General features: G+C 41.8%; 1 protein-coding gene across 2 annotated transcripts in view; it reads left to right on the top strand.

Moving 5' to 3' along the window:
• XPO6 (exportin 6) overlaps positions 1-17481 on the top strand; it is a 123569-nt gene that overhangs the window by 87662 nt on the left and 18426 nt on the right. For both annotated transcript variants that reach the window (XM_008580577.1, XM_008580576.1), the window contains exons 13-17: positions 5050-5209; positions 8935-9027; positions 12632-12776; positions 14288-14434; positions 15459-15648. In XM_008580577.1, coding sequence (XP_008578799.1) covers positions 5050-5209; positions 8935-9027; positions 12632-12776; positions 14288-14434; positions 15459-15648 — 735 coding nt within the window. The remainder of the gene's footprint in view (positions 1-5049; positions 5210-8934; positions 9028-12631; positions 12777-14287; positions 14435-15458; positions 15649-17481) is intronic.

Here is a 17481-nt window from a genome sequence, read left to right as displayed (position 1 = left end):
CAACGGGATCGCAACCCTCGGTGTTGCTCCCGTGCCTCGCTCAGCCAGTGAGCGGGAACCGGTCTGTATGTGGGATCCGAACCCTCGGGCGGGAGCACCGCCACGCTTCCCAAGCGGCGCACTATCCAGTGCGCCACCGGGCCGGCCCCGAAACTCAGTACATTTTGTTCCCTGGTTCCCATGACTATTTACCCCCTCAGATAACCTCCATGAGTCAGCCTTACTGCCTCTCAACAGAAATGATGTTATTTCGCCAAGTAGGTTATGGCCCCTCCTTTCATGTTCATTTACCTTCTGGCCCAGCCTTTAATTCTTGGGTCTCCTCTGGAATCTGTGTAGGGGGGAGTCTGCCACAATTCTCGTGCTCTTCTGGTGCTGTGATCATTTATGGCAATAGAGTATACGTTTTGGCCAGTAGTATAACCTACAGGGTTGTTACACAGCGCAGAAGGACCCCCACTTTTGATTTTATTGGAGCATTCACATTCAGAAGCTTCTGTGTGCTTCTTACTGTTTCCTCTACTACTGCTGATCTTCTTGCTTCCACCTCCTCAGTACAGACCAAACCAAAGCATGTGTCACTTCAGTGCTATTTACCTCTCTTACCCCTGTCTGTCCTGTTTCCAGCTTAAGAAACCCTCTTACTGGTCATTGTTCCCCCTATATGGCAATTATGTCCTTACGTGCCCTAAAGTATCCATTTTGTGTTTGGCTTCTCTCATTGAGGCAGTATTTCTCCTCTAAGTAACCCCTTTAACCTTTCTGGTTAGCTGTGTGTATTTGTCCATTTTCTGTTGGCTTAGAATACTTGAAACTGGATAATTTGTAAGAAAATGAAATTTATTTCTTACAGTTTTGGAGACTGGGAAGTCCAGAGTTCAGGGGGAGCATCTTGGTGACTTCTTGAGTCCCATGGTGACACAGGCAATCACATGGCGAGGGCTAAGCAAGAGACCTCTAACATACTCACTTGGTCTCCTTATAAAGCCACCAGTACTCCTTTTGTCACATTCTGCTCATTCATTAACTCATTAATCCATGGATGGATTAATCCATTCACCAGGGCACAGTCCTAATGTTCAAATCACTTCTCCAAGACCCCATCTTACCATATTGGGGGTTAAGTTCCAACATGAGCGTAGGGGGACAGTCAAACCACAGCACCACGCAAGCTTTCCTGCCTCTAAGAGATGGTTTCATTGACAATAAATAAGAGTTTTAGACTTGTATTCTTTGTTTTGCTTGGGGTAGGTCATTTATGGTTTGTTGGTCATCTCAGAATGGAATATCTCAAATGCTAATTTTCACATCTCCATCTTCTTCGTGCCCCCAAAAGAGAAGATTAAATTATGCTTAACACGTAGGGGGACAGTCAAACCACAGCACCACGCAAGCTTTCCTGCCTCTAAGAGATGGTTTCATCGACAATAAATAAGAGTTTTAGACTTGTATTTGTTTTGCTTGGGGTAGGTCATTTATGGTTTGTTGGTCATCTCGGAATGGAATATCTCAAATGCTAATTTTCACATCTCCATCTTCTTCGTGCCCCCAAAAGAGAAGATTAAATTATGCTTAACACTAATATATTTTTTTTCCAGGGTAGAGATTTGCCAAGGAGCTGTTCTTTGGATGTAGCTTAGAGCACATCTAGACAGTTTCAAGATGATTTGGTTTATGGAAGATAGGACATGGTATTTGGTGCCTCTAAGCCTGTGTGTAGCAATATTCTCATCTAAGGTTGTACTTTGCAGATGTTCTGTGCTATGGGGGGAAATCTAAGCTTTAGCCAAATAGAAGGAAATGTCAGTAGTTTAGAACACCTTTTCTCAGTGGGACTCTGGCCTGCCCTCAGTTTAGTTAGTGCCTTGCACGATTTTGTGGTGGTGGTCTAGTCTTGAGAGGGACGGGTGGAGAATTTGATTTGAGGTATTCCTGCCTGTCTGTTTGTTTGCCTTGCAGACAGAACAGAAAGAACCAGCCACAATTTTGATTAATGCGAACCTTTGATGGTACACATGTATTAAGTTGAACTGTGTGGAATTGTAGTTTTGTTAGGTCAGAAGTAGTTAAATATCAGCAGTTGTATGGTTCAAACCAATAATTAAACACACACACACAGCTGTCTTCCATTCTAGGCCGATTAGGGCAGGTTTAGAGGGGAGTGATCAGATGTCAGGGGTTCTCAGAAGGGAGTGATGGGAAATGGGAGGAAGAGGGTGCAGGGGAAATGCCAGGCAAAGGCAAAGGGCAGAAGACTTGGTTATGATAACTTCTAAGTTGCCTAGTAACTGTCCCCTAAGGGTCCTTACTCAAATGGAAACTTGATTTAAGGTGGTTTGGTTTATTTTGTAAAAGAGAAACAGAATGTTTCCCTTATATGCTTAAAATGTGTAAGAACCTAGTTTTTAGGTGTTCCTAAGAGTACCTAGTTCAAGGTATTAAGTACAATGAATAGGTTGAAACCTAGAGATGAGGGCAGAGCTTGGTGGGAGGTGGAACTGAAGATGAAGGTGGGACCGTACAGGGACAGTGAGGGGATACAGTAACCTTTCCGCATTGCTCTTCAAAGGAAAAGCCTGCCTTACCTCTTTTTGGGCCTATCTTCCCCATACCCAATTCCAGGGTGTATTCGTCTTAAGCGTTTATTTCCCACAGAGCCCTAAGGTGTGGTTGGTGTGCAAAGGAGAGACAGGTTTTAGAAGTTGGCCCTAAGAGTTCGTTGTATAGCTGTAACTCTGAAAATCCTATTGCCATTCAGAAGGTGTGTGATTATGTGCTTATGGTACTTTTGTGAACTGGGAGATTAGGGTTGGCTCATTCTGTGGCCCGTGAAGGCAGTGTTTCCTCTCACATGACCAAGCAAGACGAAAGACACCTCTTGGTTTTGTTTGTTCTGTGCACTCTTCTGGTTGGGGTGTGGGGTGGTCATCCTCTTCTCTGGCTGGAGGAGCTGGTGCACTCTCCTTAGCCACCCACCCAACAGTCCCACAGGGCTGCCTGCAGGCCGAGAATCCTGTGTTCTGCACCAAGGCACTGCTGTCTGAGGGGAGGAGGAAGCAGGTGATGTGGGGTAGGTCGAAGGAGGCTTTTGTCGCTGGCTCTCCTTGTAGGGTCCTTATTTGAGTTGCCCCTTCTTTTGTTCTCCTGCTTCTTGGGATGTGACCCACTGTGACAGTGCCCAAGTGACCCCTGTTGCGGGTTCCTGTCTTCCTTTGGGGCTGTCACAGGCACTGTGGTAGGCCATACCACTAGGAAGTTGGTGTGGGATCGAGGCAGTAAGCCTGCCTCTTCATCTGCCCTTTCTCATAGGTGTTCACCCTTGCTGGTTTCCTCTCCCAGCTGCTGCTTATCTGTATTCACCTTTAAATAATAAAACTGAATAGTCCCAAGGACAGCACAAAGAAGTTAAGCTCCTTGGGACTCTCTGTCCTGCTCTAGTTTGATGTCTGTTCTCTCATATCCAAATCTTTCAGACGTTTATGGTCACTGACTGTGGACCAGGCTGTGTTCTGGCTGTTGGACATAGCCCTGCACCACGAGGGATTTCATAGTCAGTAAGCAGATGGACTTGTAAACCATTAGTTTATCTCCTCACAAGCACAGAATGCCATGGAGGGATGCAGGAGGAGCAGGAGGGAAGGAAGGTCTCAGAAATGATGCCTGTTTGAGTCTGGAGGATTCATACGAGCTTGCAGGGCTTGGGTGGGCAGAGGATGAGATGAAGGGCAGTCCAAGCAGAAAAAACAGTGTCTGCAGAGGTGCAGAGACGTGGTCCTGGGGAGTTATCAGTGGGTCCAGATGCCGTAGTGGAATAGAAGAAGGAAGTGAGGCTGTGAGAACCTAAGGATTGATACTGAAGGGTTTGGGCATTCCCCTTTTAGCAGGAGAGAGCCTCAGAAGGGTTTAACATCTGTGTAAGGGGAGCTATATGTGTTGGCTTGATTCTGGGAAGGTGGTTGTGGAGCACCATGGAAGGAGGGTTGCTCTTGACTCCTAACAGATAGTAAAGACCTGAAGTGGCGGCGGGAGGGAGTAGGTGTGAAAAGTATTTAGGGCAGTGGTCTTACTGTTACTGCCCCACCCTCACCCCTGCTGCTTGAACGAAGAGGACTTGGTCAGATTTGGAGGTCTCTCTTCTGGTCTGAAAATTCTTACTGTCTTTTGTGGACATTTGTGGGGAGAGGAATCCAAAGACAAGGAGGTGACTGAAATGCAAATGTTTGTGACCTTCATCTTAGCATCCTCCTTGCTCAGCTTGAAGAAATTATATTAAAGTAAGAAAATTTCAGGCCTTAGAAAATCACTAGCACTTTGTTATATGTCATAATTACAAACATTGAATAATGCTCTATAGTTTTCAGGGTTTTTAATGCATTCTGAATTAGACCTTACAATAGTGAGTGAAATAGTAGCATTTTTTCCCACTTTAAAAATGAGGAAACTGAGACTCAGGAGGGTTCAATGAGGCATCGAGCCAGGAAGAGGCAGGGAATGTGTGTCTTCCTGAATCCAAGTCCTGTGTCCTTTATTCCATACCGTGCTACCTAAAAACCTTCCCGGGGTGGAATGCAGAATGCACCCCATTCTGTTAGCAGGGGCAAATCAGACCTGTCAGCCCATGGAGATGTCATTCTGAAACAGGACCATGTGCAAAAAGCAGCAGGCTTGGAACCATGTAGACTTAGCTTAGAATACCAGCTCTGCCCCCAAAATATGAGCAATGTGGGGTAAGTTACTGGCCCTTCCTGGGTGTGCTTCCTCACATGTAAAAATGGGGATATCAGTACCTTACAGGATCGAGAGGAAGAGGATCAGGTGCTCAGTCCACGTGAGCACACCCCAGGCTGTCTGTCCCTCCCTGCCCCTGGAGCACATGTGGGTATGGCATTAGGTGGAGGGTGCGCTCAGTTCCCTGCTCAGTACTGGGATGCAGACTGTGCCTTGCTTTGTTCTGAGAATTAGTTTTGCTATGTGTGTCTTGTCTGGAGCTGTTATCTGTAGTAACTATAGCGTGTTCTTCCTGTGAAAAACTGAGGTGTTGTGTTCCAGGACACAGGTTGAACATCACGGCGGAGAATGACTGTCGGCGGCTGCACTGTTCTCTGAGAGACTTGAGCTCCCTGCTGCAGGCTGTGGGCCGGTTAGCCGAGTACTTTATTGGGGACGTGTTTGCTGCGCGGTTCAGTGACGCCCTCACAGTCGTGGAGAGGTAGGCTGGTGGTCACATCGTGGAGCCATTCCTTCTTCTGAGCTCAGTTGTGCCTTCTTATGTGAGGGGCAAATCATGTCATGTAGTTTCTGCTCTGGTGCCAGGTAAATCTAGGCTCTGCCACGTACAGGCTGATACAGCATGAATTACATAACATCTCCGAACTTCAGGTCCCTCATCTGTAAACTGGTGTAGAAGTAGTTTCTTATAGCTTTATTGTGAGAATTAAATGCAGTAAGGCACTTAGCTCAGCGCCTAGCACATACCAATAAATATAAGCTGTTGTTTCACTGAAGATCTTGTATGTTGACGTAAAGACAGTATTAGAGTCAGAAGAAACCAGGTATAGTCAATCTTTGTATTTCCTCAAAGAATAAAGAGGCATTAAGAAAGCCCTACAGTTAAGAAAATGATGCCAATATCTAAGTGGGCAGCCAGATGCTGGAGGTGGGGCTTTGTGTGGTTTGTCCCATCCCATTAGGTCCTGAGGAGTTATAAAGCTGGACAGCCTCCAAGCCAGGCCTGAGTGGTGGCTCCTAGCCTTTCATCACCAGGCTCCTTTTATCAGTTCTTCCCCTTGGGTCCCACCTAGGGTTTATAGCTGCATTGGTTGAGGAACATTTCATTATACCCAGTCCACCCACTATCCCCCTGTACACATTGTACACTTAAAAAAGTCAGATGTAAGTGATGGGAAATTTAGATCATTTCAGGGTAACTGGTAAATTGAATTGGATCAAACCTGGGTAAATGTGGGTCAAAGCCACGACACCTGATGCTTCCATTGGCCCAGTAGCCATGTCACTGGTAACACACATTGGGGAAAACCAAGCCTAGTTACATGCATACTAGGTTTTTCTTTAACTGTTACATCTTAGCTTAAAAGAGATAATGAAGAATGTTAAATCCCTTAAAAGCCAGATTAGTATTAATAATAAGAGCAGCATACAATAGTAGGACATTTTCAAAAGTGCTTTTGCACATTTTATTTCATTTCATTCTATAGTTTGAGAGACAGGTATTGCCATGTTTTCATAGAGTGAATTGTCACTTAGAGATGTGAAGTACCTTTACTCAGTTTGCATGCTCATGAGAGGGGCGAATGGATTTTAGCAGTTTCCTGAGTCCACGTGCTGTGCTCTTTCCAAACTACAGCGTTTCTACTTCCAGAGTCTGTTTTTCCTCTTCTTCATCTGCACTGGTGTTCAGTAGGGATAGGACAAGACTTTCTGTCTGAAATCCATAGATGAGATGTCCATTATTTGAATTTACTCTATTAAGCAGTATAATATGTCTGTCAATCATCTCATCTTTATAGTGAGGTGATGTATCAGAGATCCTGAATCATCATTTTATAGGTCCTTACAATATAAGAGGAGTCTTCAAAAAGTTCGTGGAAAGGTTAGTATTATCTTTTAATTCCATTTTTCCATGAACTCTTTTTTTTTTTTTTTTTTGTGGCTGGCCAGTACGGTGATCTGAACCTATGACCTTGGTGTTATAAGGCTGCACTCTAACCAACTGAGCTAACTGGGCAGCCTGCATGAACTTTTTGAAGTACCTGCACTGCTTAGGTTTGCGAGCTCAGTGCTTTGCAAGCTTAGCATGTAAAGATAGTTGCTATTTTGTCTTCATTTAGAATAAAGTGGGAGAGAAGGCTTTTGTTATGACTAGATGTTCTTAACAGCCATGTGATTAGCAGTATTTTTATTTTTATTTTTTTGTCTTTTTTTGTGACCGGCAACGGATCGCAACCCTCAGTGTCGCGCCCGTACCGGACCGGGACCAGCTACGGGATCGCAACCCTCGGTGTTGCCCCCACTCCTCGCTCAGCCAGTGAGCGGCCGGTCTGTATGTGGGATCCGAACCCTCGGCGGGAGCGCCACCGCGCTTCCCAAGCGTCACACTGTAGCAGTGCGCCACTGGGCCGGCCCCGATTAGCAGTATTTTTACTTACAGGCTACATGAAACAAACCTAAAATTAAAACTGCTGAACAGAGAAATATTAAAAGATACATTTAGATGTCCATTTTTATTGTAGAACAGGATTTAAACCGTTGAACACCAGGTGCTCATTGGTATGTTGCTTACTGATTGTAACTGGTTTGATTCCAACTTATCACCAGGATTTCTCAGGACTTTAAGGACCCTTGGCTATTTTACCCTTACTTTCATGACTGACTGGAAGTGTGCCTTCCTGACAGCTTCCCAACCTGGAACAATTTGTGGCTTGAGCCTGTGGTTTTCTGTTTGGCATAAAGTCCTGCTTTCTCCTTCCTAACAGAGAGGAGCATTTTTCAGAGTGTGGTCCCCCATGCGTAAGAGGTCCTGGATGCTTTTTGGAGATGCTGATTTTCAGACCCCTTTTCACACCTCTGGAATCAGTCCGTGGGGTGGGACCAGGCAGTTTGCATTTGTAACAAGTTACCCAGTTGATTGTCATGCTCGAGAAAAACAGTGTCCCCCCTGGCATCTGCTTTGATTGGCTCCCAGGTTTCCATACAGAGTAGGTACGGAGAGAACTTAGCCAGGTCTTGGATTTTTTCCCCTTCACTCAGAAAGGCATGTCCTCTCTAATGAGAGAGGCATTTCCCATTTTCTCATAGAGCTGGCTGTTACTGTATTGAATGTTCACTTGTATTGAGTGAGCCCTTGAGCAACCAGTAAGCTCAAAAGCTTGCTTCTGAATGAATTGAACGTAAAAACACTTCATTTTATTCTATAAACATTTCATCCTCTCATCACCTCCCCCAAAGTTTTATCATAAACATTTAAAAATCTTCAGAGAAGTTCCGTTATACAGGGATTGCCCATATACCCACCACCTAGATTCTACAGAGGACATTTTGCTGTGTTTTATTTATATCTATCTATCTGAAACATTTCCTTTTAAAAATGGTTTTAAGTAAAAGTTAAGATGGTTTTATCATTACAAATTTTATAAAAAGGTCTCTGTCAACCTACTTAGATAAACTGATAAAAGAACAGGTCTGCTTTTTTAAAAATATTTTTTATTCTCCTCATTTATAAAAGCATATATTTATTTTAGACAATTTGGAAATATAGAAAAGTCGAGGGGAAAAAAAATCATCCATAGTCTACCCACTATATCTTACCCCCAAAGTAAGTAGTAGCAATAAGCATATTCTGGTGAAAATTCTTCCAGCCTTTCTTCTGTTAACAGATACCCGTTTTAAGAACAAAATCAGGATATATTCTGTATGTACATGTTATATAGCCTTTTCATATCTTGAATATTTGTTACTAAATATTCTTTTAAGCATGGTTTTTACTGTATATATTATACTGGTTGCACTTCCTAATCTGATAATCTGAAATCTGAAGTGCTCCAATGAGCATTTTCTTTCAGTGTCACATCGGCACTCAAAAAGTTTTGTATTTTTGAACATTTCAAATTTTGGATTTGTGGATTAGGAATGCTCACACTGTATTACATTGTATTATATCCTCTGTGTTGGTTATTTGTATTGTTTTCAAAACTGTTGACACTACAAATAACGCTTTGGTTAGTATCCTTGTGTATAAATCTTTATGTATATCACAGATTATTTTCTTGGGATAAAATTAAAGGGGTCTGGTCTTGATTTTTTTTTTTTTTTGGTATGAAAAAAATTCTGTCCTCGGGATCTTTGTTGGTACTTCGTCCATTTTCTCTGTTTAGTCCATAAACTGAATGTTCTTTATTGCCTGCTTTTTGCCAACAGGCTGGTCAAAGTCACTCTGTATGGATCTCAGATAAAATTGTACAACATTGAAACTGCTGTGCCATCAGTATTGAAACCTGACCTCATTGATGTGTAAGTATAGAGTTTGGTGTTTGTGCATTCTTAGGAAAGACCTTGTCCCCCATCTTCATGTGAGTTTATAAGAGAGAAAGGAACAGTCACGGCTGCTGTGAATAGGGGGAAAACTCTTAAATTCCAGACCTAGAAAGAGAAATATTGATTGTATGTCTGGGGTCAGGGTGGTTGGAATAAGTGAAATTCATCAGGAAGAGGAGAGCCTGGGGTAGAGGGAATATGGAGTAGGCACTTCAAGAGGAAAGTAACTATTCTTCCTGGCTAAGAACAAAGTCACGCAGTTGGTAGGTGATGAGCAGTCTGTGTGGTGGAAGGGAGATGAGGCCGGATAGGTATGTTGGGACTAACATGGAAACACCTTGAAAGCCATGAATTTTAGCCTGTAGACCATTGACCGAAACTGTAGGGTACAGAAGAATTATTGGTGAACACAGTCTCTTAGAGATTCTAATTTTAGCAGAATGGCATAAGGCTCAGGTATTTGCATATTAAATAAGAACCTCAGGTTATTTTGAAGCAGGACATCTGGGGACCACATTTTGAGAAACTCTATAGACATGGGATGCCATTAGGAAAAGTGACATATGGAAGAGATGGAGGGTAGGGACTGGAGATAGGGCTGTATCCCAGAGATTACACTGCCCAGAAGGCTCGCTATAGACTAGAGCAGGGGTTGGCAAACTATGGCCTGTGCTAAGTCCAGCTCACTGGCTGCTTTTGTAAATACAGTTTTATTAGAACACAGCCATGCCCATTCATTTATATATATTATCTATGGCTGCTTTTGCAGAGTTGAATAGTTATGACAGTGTGTGGCCTGCAGGCCCTAAAATATTTACACTCTGGTTTTTACAGAAAAAGCCTTCTGACTCCTCTTCTGGAGCGGTCTTGAGTTGCAAATTAGATAAATGATGGAAAGAGACTCTTAGTTACAATTTTTAAATATTGCTTTCCACTGAGAATTTAGAGAAAGCTATGAAGCTTCTCCTGAAAAAGACACCAATTTGCTTATAAACATAACTTATACACAGTTTCAAGGAGTTTTAGAGCTCCTCCTTTCAGCCTTGAGGAGCTCTACAAATGTGTTAGATTGACTGAAATTCTTAGACTTCAAAGGATGACTTTGATGTCTTTCTTCCTTAGCTTTAGTACTTAGAACTTAAGTAAAGGGTAAAATGATTAATGGATTCTAAATATAAAATAACTGCCTGGTCACTGTGAATCTCAGCTCTCAGTGTCTATATTTTCTTACTTTAGAGTACTTAGTATCTTTGCTTACACAACTTCTTATTTTGAAAAAGATCAAATCTATAGAAAATGGGGAAAACAGTAGAAGAAACATTGTTATACCTTTAGCCTAGAGTAATTAATTGTAAATATTTGCACATGTGCTTCTTTTCTCTTCTGTGTTCCCACCCACACACATACATTGTTTTGCTGAACCATTTGAAAGTAAACTGCAGACATGTCACTTCACCATGAGCCTTTCAGCACACCTCTCCTAGGAATAAGGTCATTCATTCTCCTACCTAACAACGTAGTACCATTGTGTTCATTACGGAATGGACGTAGTAATATCATGTGATATATAGTCCATGTTCAGATTTCTCCAGTTGTCCCAGGAATGTTCTTTATATCTTTTTTTTTTTTTAAATCAAGATCTAACTAATCATGAACCACACGTTAAATTTGTCTCCTGTAATCTAGAAAAGTTTCCTTAATTGTGCATGTGTGTGTGCATGTGCATGTATGTGTGCATGTGCATGTATGTGTGAGAGGGCGACTAACCTTTTGGAGATTCCAACCTTAATTTTTTTTCCTTTTTTTTTTTTTTAAGAATATTCTACAATCTGGATTTGTCTAGTTATTTCTCCTGTATTTGATTAAGGATAAACATTTTTAGCAAGATAACTACATAGGCAGTACTGTGCCTGTCCTCTTGCATCATATCAAGAGGCACTTGATGTTAATTCGCCCTGTATTCCTTTATGCTAAGTTTGATTTTAAAGTGATGTCTGCCTATATCCTAGTTCTGTCCACAGAAAGGTTCTAGAAGCAATAACACTCCAGTAGTAGTGCTACCCCTTGTACCCACGTCTTGGTTTCTAAAAATACGTCTTCCACTAAAAAGAACCAGAACTCCTTGGAGAGATGCTCCAAGTCTGGGGGAGGGTGATCCTGGACAATCTTGTTGAGTTAGTAAGCAAGGAAGTGCTCAGTGAATGTTGGGAACCCATGAAAAGGACGCAGGGGCTGGCTTGAGTTTTTCCTGATCAAACCTGACAATTTGATTATCTGAAAAGAGTAAGGATAATATTGGATTATACCATATTGAATAAAAAGAATCGATGTGTATTGCTACTAGACAATTGTATTGCTAGGGCTTACAAACCCTACAAACCCATTGTGCAGACTGGGTCAGAAACCCCTCACCTGCAGGTCCACGAGCTAGGTAGTAGGAAAAGATCCTGGGAGCCATGGGTAAAAAATTAATAGGCTTTATTCAGATGCAAGCTCAGGTGGCTAGCAGCAGCCACCCTAGTGGCCTCCTAGGGTGTCCCAAGGGCACTGTGGATCAGAGCTGTTCGTCCTTTGTACTTAAGTCCGATAACCCAAGACACCTGGGCACACATATGCAATTACATTAGACAATAACCAAGAAACACCTGGGCACACGTGCATATTTACATCAAATGCTCAGCCCCCTGCATCTGTAGTGATTGAAAAAAAAAAGATGAGGGGAGGCAAAGCTCTGTAGAAGAATGCCAACTAACAAACAGAAAAGGAAAGATAGAATTAGAAAAATCATCAGTTTGCAGCACCAGTGTCATAATGATTGAGGCAGGACCCTCAATGGGAGCGGAAGCCATGGACAACAGCGTATACCATCTCACAGTATCAGCCCACAGATCTCTTCTTAATGACTACAGGATGGGGAGAAATTACACTGAGAAGGTCTGGTATTTTGAAGCTCTGAGACCTTAAGATTTATTGTTTAACAAAAAAAGATTTATTGTTTTTTATCTTTGATGAATCGTGAGCTTTTTGATGTGTGTTATGCACTGTGAGGCAGTACAGCCTTTGCAGAATCCAAACACACTCTTTGCCACCTCAGCTATCCTCTAGCCAGTGAGAATGCAGAGTGTGATGGGAGCTTAAACTCAATACTCATGTCAAAGCTTTATTTACAAATCTGTGATACCTGGTAGTTTTCTACACCTTAGTCTGCAGCTATGGATGTGAAATATTTTACCAGTTCTAAAGTCAACACACATCACTTAAGTTCTTTGATTCTGTTTTTATAGTTCTCTCAAGCGAATTCGTGTGTGTCACAGAAAGATTGACTTGGATCTGATAAGCATTTACTAACTGCTTTCCATGTCCAGGCAGTGGTGGCAGTGTGTAGTTGAATATTTTAGTGTTTAGGGCCTGTGTGAGCAGGTGAATGATTTCCATGCTGTCACCCATGTCCCGGAACAGCAAATGCAGCCGATGGAACTCTTATCTCCTGTGGAAAGAACTTATCTCCTGTGGAAAGAAGCTTAATGCTAACAATGTATTTTCACTTCTTCTTGTAAAACTGCCTTTCTCCTTTCGGCAGGCATGCTCAGTCCCTTGCTGCCCTCCAGGCATATTCTCACTGGCTAGCGCAGTACTGCAGCGAGGCGCCCCGGCACAGCACACAGCAGTTTGTGACACTCATCTCTACTGCTGCAGATGCGATCACGCCTCTCATCAGCACCAAGGTCGTGACACTTTTTATTTAATTCTGTCTGTCCTTCTGTCCTTATCCCCATTTACTATAAAATCAGAATACCATGGATGCAGAGCCATACTTCTCACTGCCATGATACAACTGTGTTTGTTCATATTCCTTTTTAGTTGTAGTCCACCTACATTCAAATATAACCTTTTTTAGTTCTCTAGGTCCCACATGAATACATGCTCATTGTGAAAAAGTAAAATATTGTTCAAATTGTACAGACTAAAAAGTTTTGGTAGTCTTCAATTTCTTTCTCCAAAATACTTTCCTTCCCAAGGTGAGCAGTGTCAGCAGTTGCTTGTATATCTTTCCAGACTTTTTTCTGTATTTTTACATACATGAGTAAAAGTTTATAGATAGTCACAAGTAGCTACATTTCTAGCTAACGATATGCCATGGCTTCCTTTACATATGTAAAGCAACTTCAGTTTTTCAAAACTGCCCAGTTGCTGTACTTTTCTAGGGATGTATTATAATTTTCCTGTGTATGGAAGTGAGTTCCTTTTATGCCTATCTTTCTGTAGGATGGGTTCCTGGGAATAGAATTACTGAATCAAAGGTTATATCCATGAAAAATTTAATGGATTCTATCAAGTTGTCCTCCAAGAAGACTACCAGTTTATAGTAATAGAGCATATTTTTTGTAGTTTAATCATACATAGCATTTTGTACTGCTTTTAACAGTGTATTGTTTTCCATAAATTTATGTTGTGTTTTTAATCATAATTTGTAAAAGATTATAATATCCTATAAGGAGTATGTTCCATAATTTACCTAGCCATTGCTGGACTTTTAGGCCTCCTCCATTTAAAAAAAAAAATCATTGCAAATAATTCTGAAATGCGTGCATTGGTGAATGTAGCTTTACCCTTCTAGGTAATTTCCTTAGAATAAGTGGAGGTTATGGGGTTAAAGGTTAATGCTTTGTAGCTCTAGGAAATTATTGTAATATTTCTTTCTTAAGTAATCCTACATGCCCTGACTCTTTGGTATCCTCTTTTCACTGCAGTCTTTTTCTCTTTTGCTCATCTGAAAGTGACAATGTATTTGAACCATGTTTTTGAGAGGCATTTTGAGGTGAAAGAAGTAGGAGAGACTGGCGTGGTTGATGAAGTGCAGAAAAGTGGGGTTGAGAGAAATCTTGGCTTAGTTGGAGCAAGACGAGTGAGATGAAGAATTCCAAGTTGTTTGAAGGGTAGGGCTTGGACGATGTGCCGAGGAGTTTGCCATGTGAGGAGTGACTGAGTTCAAGGATGCCAGTGATGGTGAAGGAGGAACTGGAGGAGGTGATGCTGGCTTGATACACAGCAGGCACTGTGGACATGACAAAGAAGATTGCTGAGAGTCATCATAGGAACAATTTTTGAGACAGAGCCTAGCTGGTATAATTTGGCAGTCAAGAGTATATTTAGCTTGTGGCTGCCTTACCAGAGTTCTTCTAATACCAGTCTCACAAGGTATGTAGTGAGCTGACATGTCCTCTTCCCTTTCTAGGTACAAGACAAGTTGCTGCTATCTGCGTGCCACTTACTGGTCTCACTGGCCACCACTGTGCGGCCCGTCTTTCTGATCAGCATCCCTGCAGTGCAGAAAGTGTTCAACAGAATCACTGATGCCTCTGCCCAGCGGCTTGTTGATAAGGTGAGGCCCAAGGCTCCCCTGGGATCCCTATAGCTGTATGGCTCAGACCTGGGGAAGTCGAGGAAGAGGAGTCTGGCCTTTGTTTTTACACTCAGAGCGCTTACAGGCCATGCTAACATAGACGTATTTCTTACTTGTACGACAGTAACACGGCCTCAGTGATTCTCTTGTTTGTTTTGGTTTTTTGACAGCTGGACAGAGATCCAAACCCTTGACCTTGGTGTAATAGCACTGCATTCTAATCAACTGAGCTAACCAGCCAGCCTCAGTACTTTTTATAATGCCTTTTATAAGAATACAAATAGCTGGTGTACTGATTTAGGCATGAAAAAGCTTCTCACAATATGCAGAGAGGTTTTGCTGTAATTTGGCCAGTGTTGTGAGTCTTCTTTGCATTCTTTTGGGGTCAAACCAGTCTGGGTTTTGTTGTTGTTTTTCTTGTAATGTATTTGGGTTTTTTTAGGGTGGAGAATCTCCAAGCAAGTGTATTCTTTTAGAATCCTCCTAGGAGGCTCAGGCTAGAAGTTTAAAAACGAACAAAAAAATGGGTGGCTTAGGAGGGGAGTCAAGCAGGTACTTAACAGCACCTGGATGTCAATGTGTTGTTTCTGACTTGGTGCCGAAGCCATGTGGATTTATAAGAGATTCTCCCAAGAGGAAGTCGGAAGCCAAGTAGCTGAGGGACACATTCAGTGTCTACAATGTGATTTGTCCCTCTGTAATGCTTCAAGGACCAGATTAGAGGGGAAGTGAGAATACCAGGAATGATTATGGAGGCTGGCCTTGGGTTGTGCTGGAACACGACTTGGTGTTATTGCTTCATTTCTTTTTCCTCCTGGGTTGCCTGAGAGTTGGACCAAAGGCCCCACCCAGGTTATAAGAAAGGAGCCTGGGGCCTGAGCCCAAAGTATGCAGTGGGTGCCAAAGGCTGTGCCAGGTATGGTACTCTGCTGCCTGTTGCTCTTTGACCTCTGATGTGCTCTGCTCTTTGACCACTGATGAATGCCTTTGGGGTCTCTTCTAGGCTCAGGTGTTGGTGTGCCGAGCCCTCTCTAACATCTTGCTGCTTCCGTGGCCAAACCTACCAGAGAATGAGCAGCAATGGCCTGTGCGCTCCATCAATCATGCCAGCCTCATCTCTGCACTCTCCCGAGACTATCGCAACCTGAAACCCAATGCTGTCTCCTCACAGAGAAAGATGCCACTAGATGACAGTAAGTGATCCTAGGTAGGGACAACCCAGGAAGATACATAGGGCAGGTACTGTCCTTCCTTTGTGGCAGATGAAATTTGCACCTGAGGCTCATGAGGTGAATTCATTTGTCCATAGTCACACAGCTGCTAATCAAAGCCACATTCAGGTAGTAGAATCCCACTTGTCTATAGAATTCAGTTAACACATCAGCTGGACCTGTTTCCTGAATGCAGACTGCCTTGTCTCTTATTTAAAATGTAAAAAATGCTGGAGACCTAAGAAAAACGTCCATGGAAGACACTATTGATGGTGCCTTCCATCGGCAAAATAAATCCCACAGTGATTATTGATCCATTTTAGAACCTTATATAAGCAAACAAAGCAGTTCACCTCTACACACGGGAAGACGAATTTAAGAATTCTTCTGAGGTTGGCTTTAGCCTTTTTATAAATACAGATATTTCAGAGATATTGAAAGAGCTTGATATCTTCACAAATGGCACCAGAAGTTTGATTGTTTATATTAAAGAGGGAGAAAATATGAATCAGAAGAATTCTAGTTCAAGTATAAGGTTTCAGATTTCTCTGAACAATCTTCCTGAAATAACAAGTATGACAGAAATATTTAAAAAATACAGCCCATTTTCACAATAAGAAAATAATGGAACGTTATCAGATCGTGTCATTTATAGAATGCCAATAAAAATGCTTTGTGAAATGTCAAAAAGAGTAGTAAATACTCAGCATTCTTTTTAAAAACAATACTTTTATAATCAGGAAGATTAATATGCTCATTGTACAAAAATATTAGAATAGTATGAAGAAGGAAAAGAAAACTCCTAAATCTCACCAGTTTTAATATTTTAGAGAGTAACCATTTTAACTATGCTTTGTTATCATCTTTCTATTTTTAAATGAATTTTATAGTTATACAGTTGGATAAGAGTAGCTGACATATTGAGGGCGTACTGTGTCCTAGGCTCTTGCTTTGGCAATTTTATATATTCATCATCAAATCTGGCCTTGCCAACACAAACTTTCAAAGTCTGGTGTTTGAACCTGGTTCTAAATATTTTTCAAAATTCAGCAATTCATTTAACTCTCACATCAACCTTATTAGTTAAGTACTATTAATTATCCTGATTTTGTCCGTGAGGAAACTAAGGTATGATTAGGTAACTTGCCCTCCAGCTATTGTGTAATCATGTTTTATAAAGTTTAATGGTCTTTTTTTCTTACTTTTATCCTACATGGTAATTTTATCAGTCAGCATAGGCTAGGATATGCTCTGTGGTAACAAACAACCCCAAAAGCTTAGTGACTTAATGCAAGGAAAAAGATAATTTTTTTCTCATACTACATGTCCAGTTGGGTCAAGGTAGCTGGGACAGTCATGTAAGGATCCAGGCTGATGCAGGCTCTATTTCAGTATGTGCTTACACTCGGAAGGGAACATGGCAAACTGTGTAGTTGTTCTTAAAGTGACACTTGTCACTTCCACTCACGTTTTATTGGCCAGAGCAAGCTGCATGGCCATGGCTTAACTTCAGAGGGGGTGAGCATGTGTCAGAACTGTGTGCTAACAGCATGAATAGATTTCCTTAATGAACATAATTAAAAACATGGTTGACATTTGTTGAAAGTTCAGTATGTGTCAGGCAGTGGGTTGAGAACTCTTAGTCTTTGCTCTATAACCCTATGAGATGTATCTTATCCTCATTCCACAGTGATGAAATGAAGGTTTGGAAAATTTTCTGTTTCCTATTCCAACTTTGTACTTCGGAAAAAAAAAATTTTTTTTTTTTTAAATTTTTATTTTGTCAATATACAATGTATATGATTATTATGGCCC

The sequence above is a fragment of the Galeopterus variegatus genome, unplaced genomic scaffold (assembly GCF_000696425.1).
Source record: "Galeopterus variegatus unplaced genomic scaffold, G_variegatus-3.0.2 Scaffold2130, whole genome shotgun sequence".
NCBI classification, from domain to species: Eukaryota; Metazoa; Chordata; class Mammalia; order Dermoptera; family Cynocephalidae; genus Galeopterus; species Galeopterus variegatus.
This window is presented reverse-complemented; position numbering and strand designations above follow the sequence as displayed.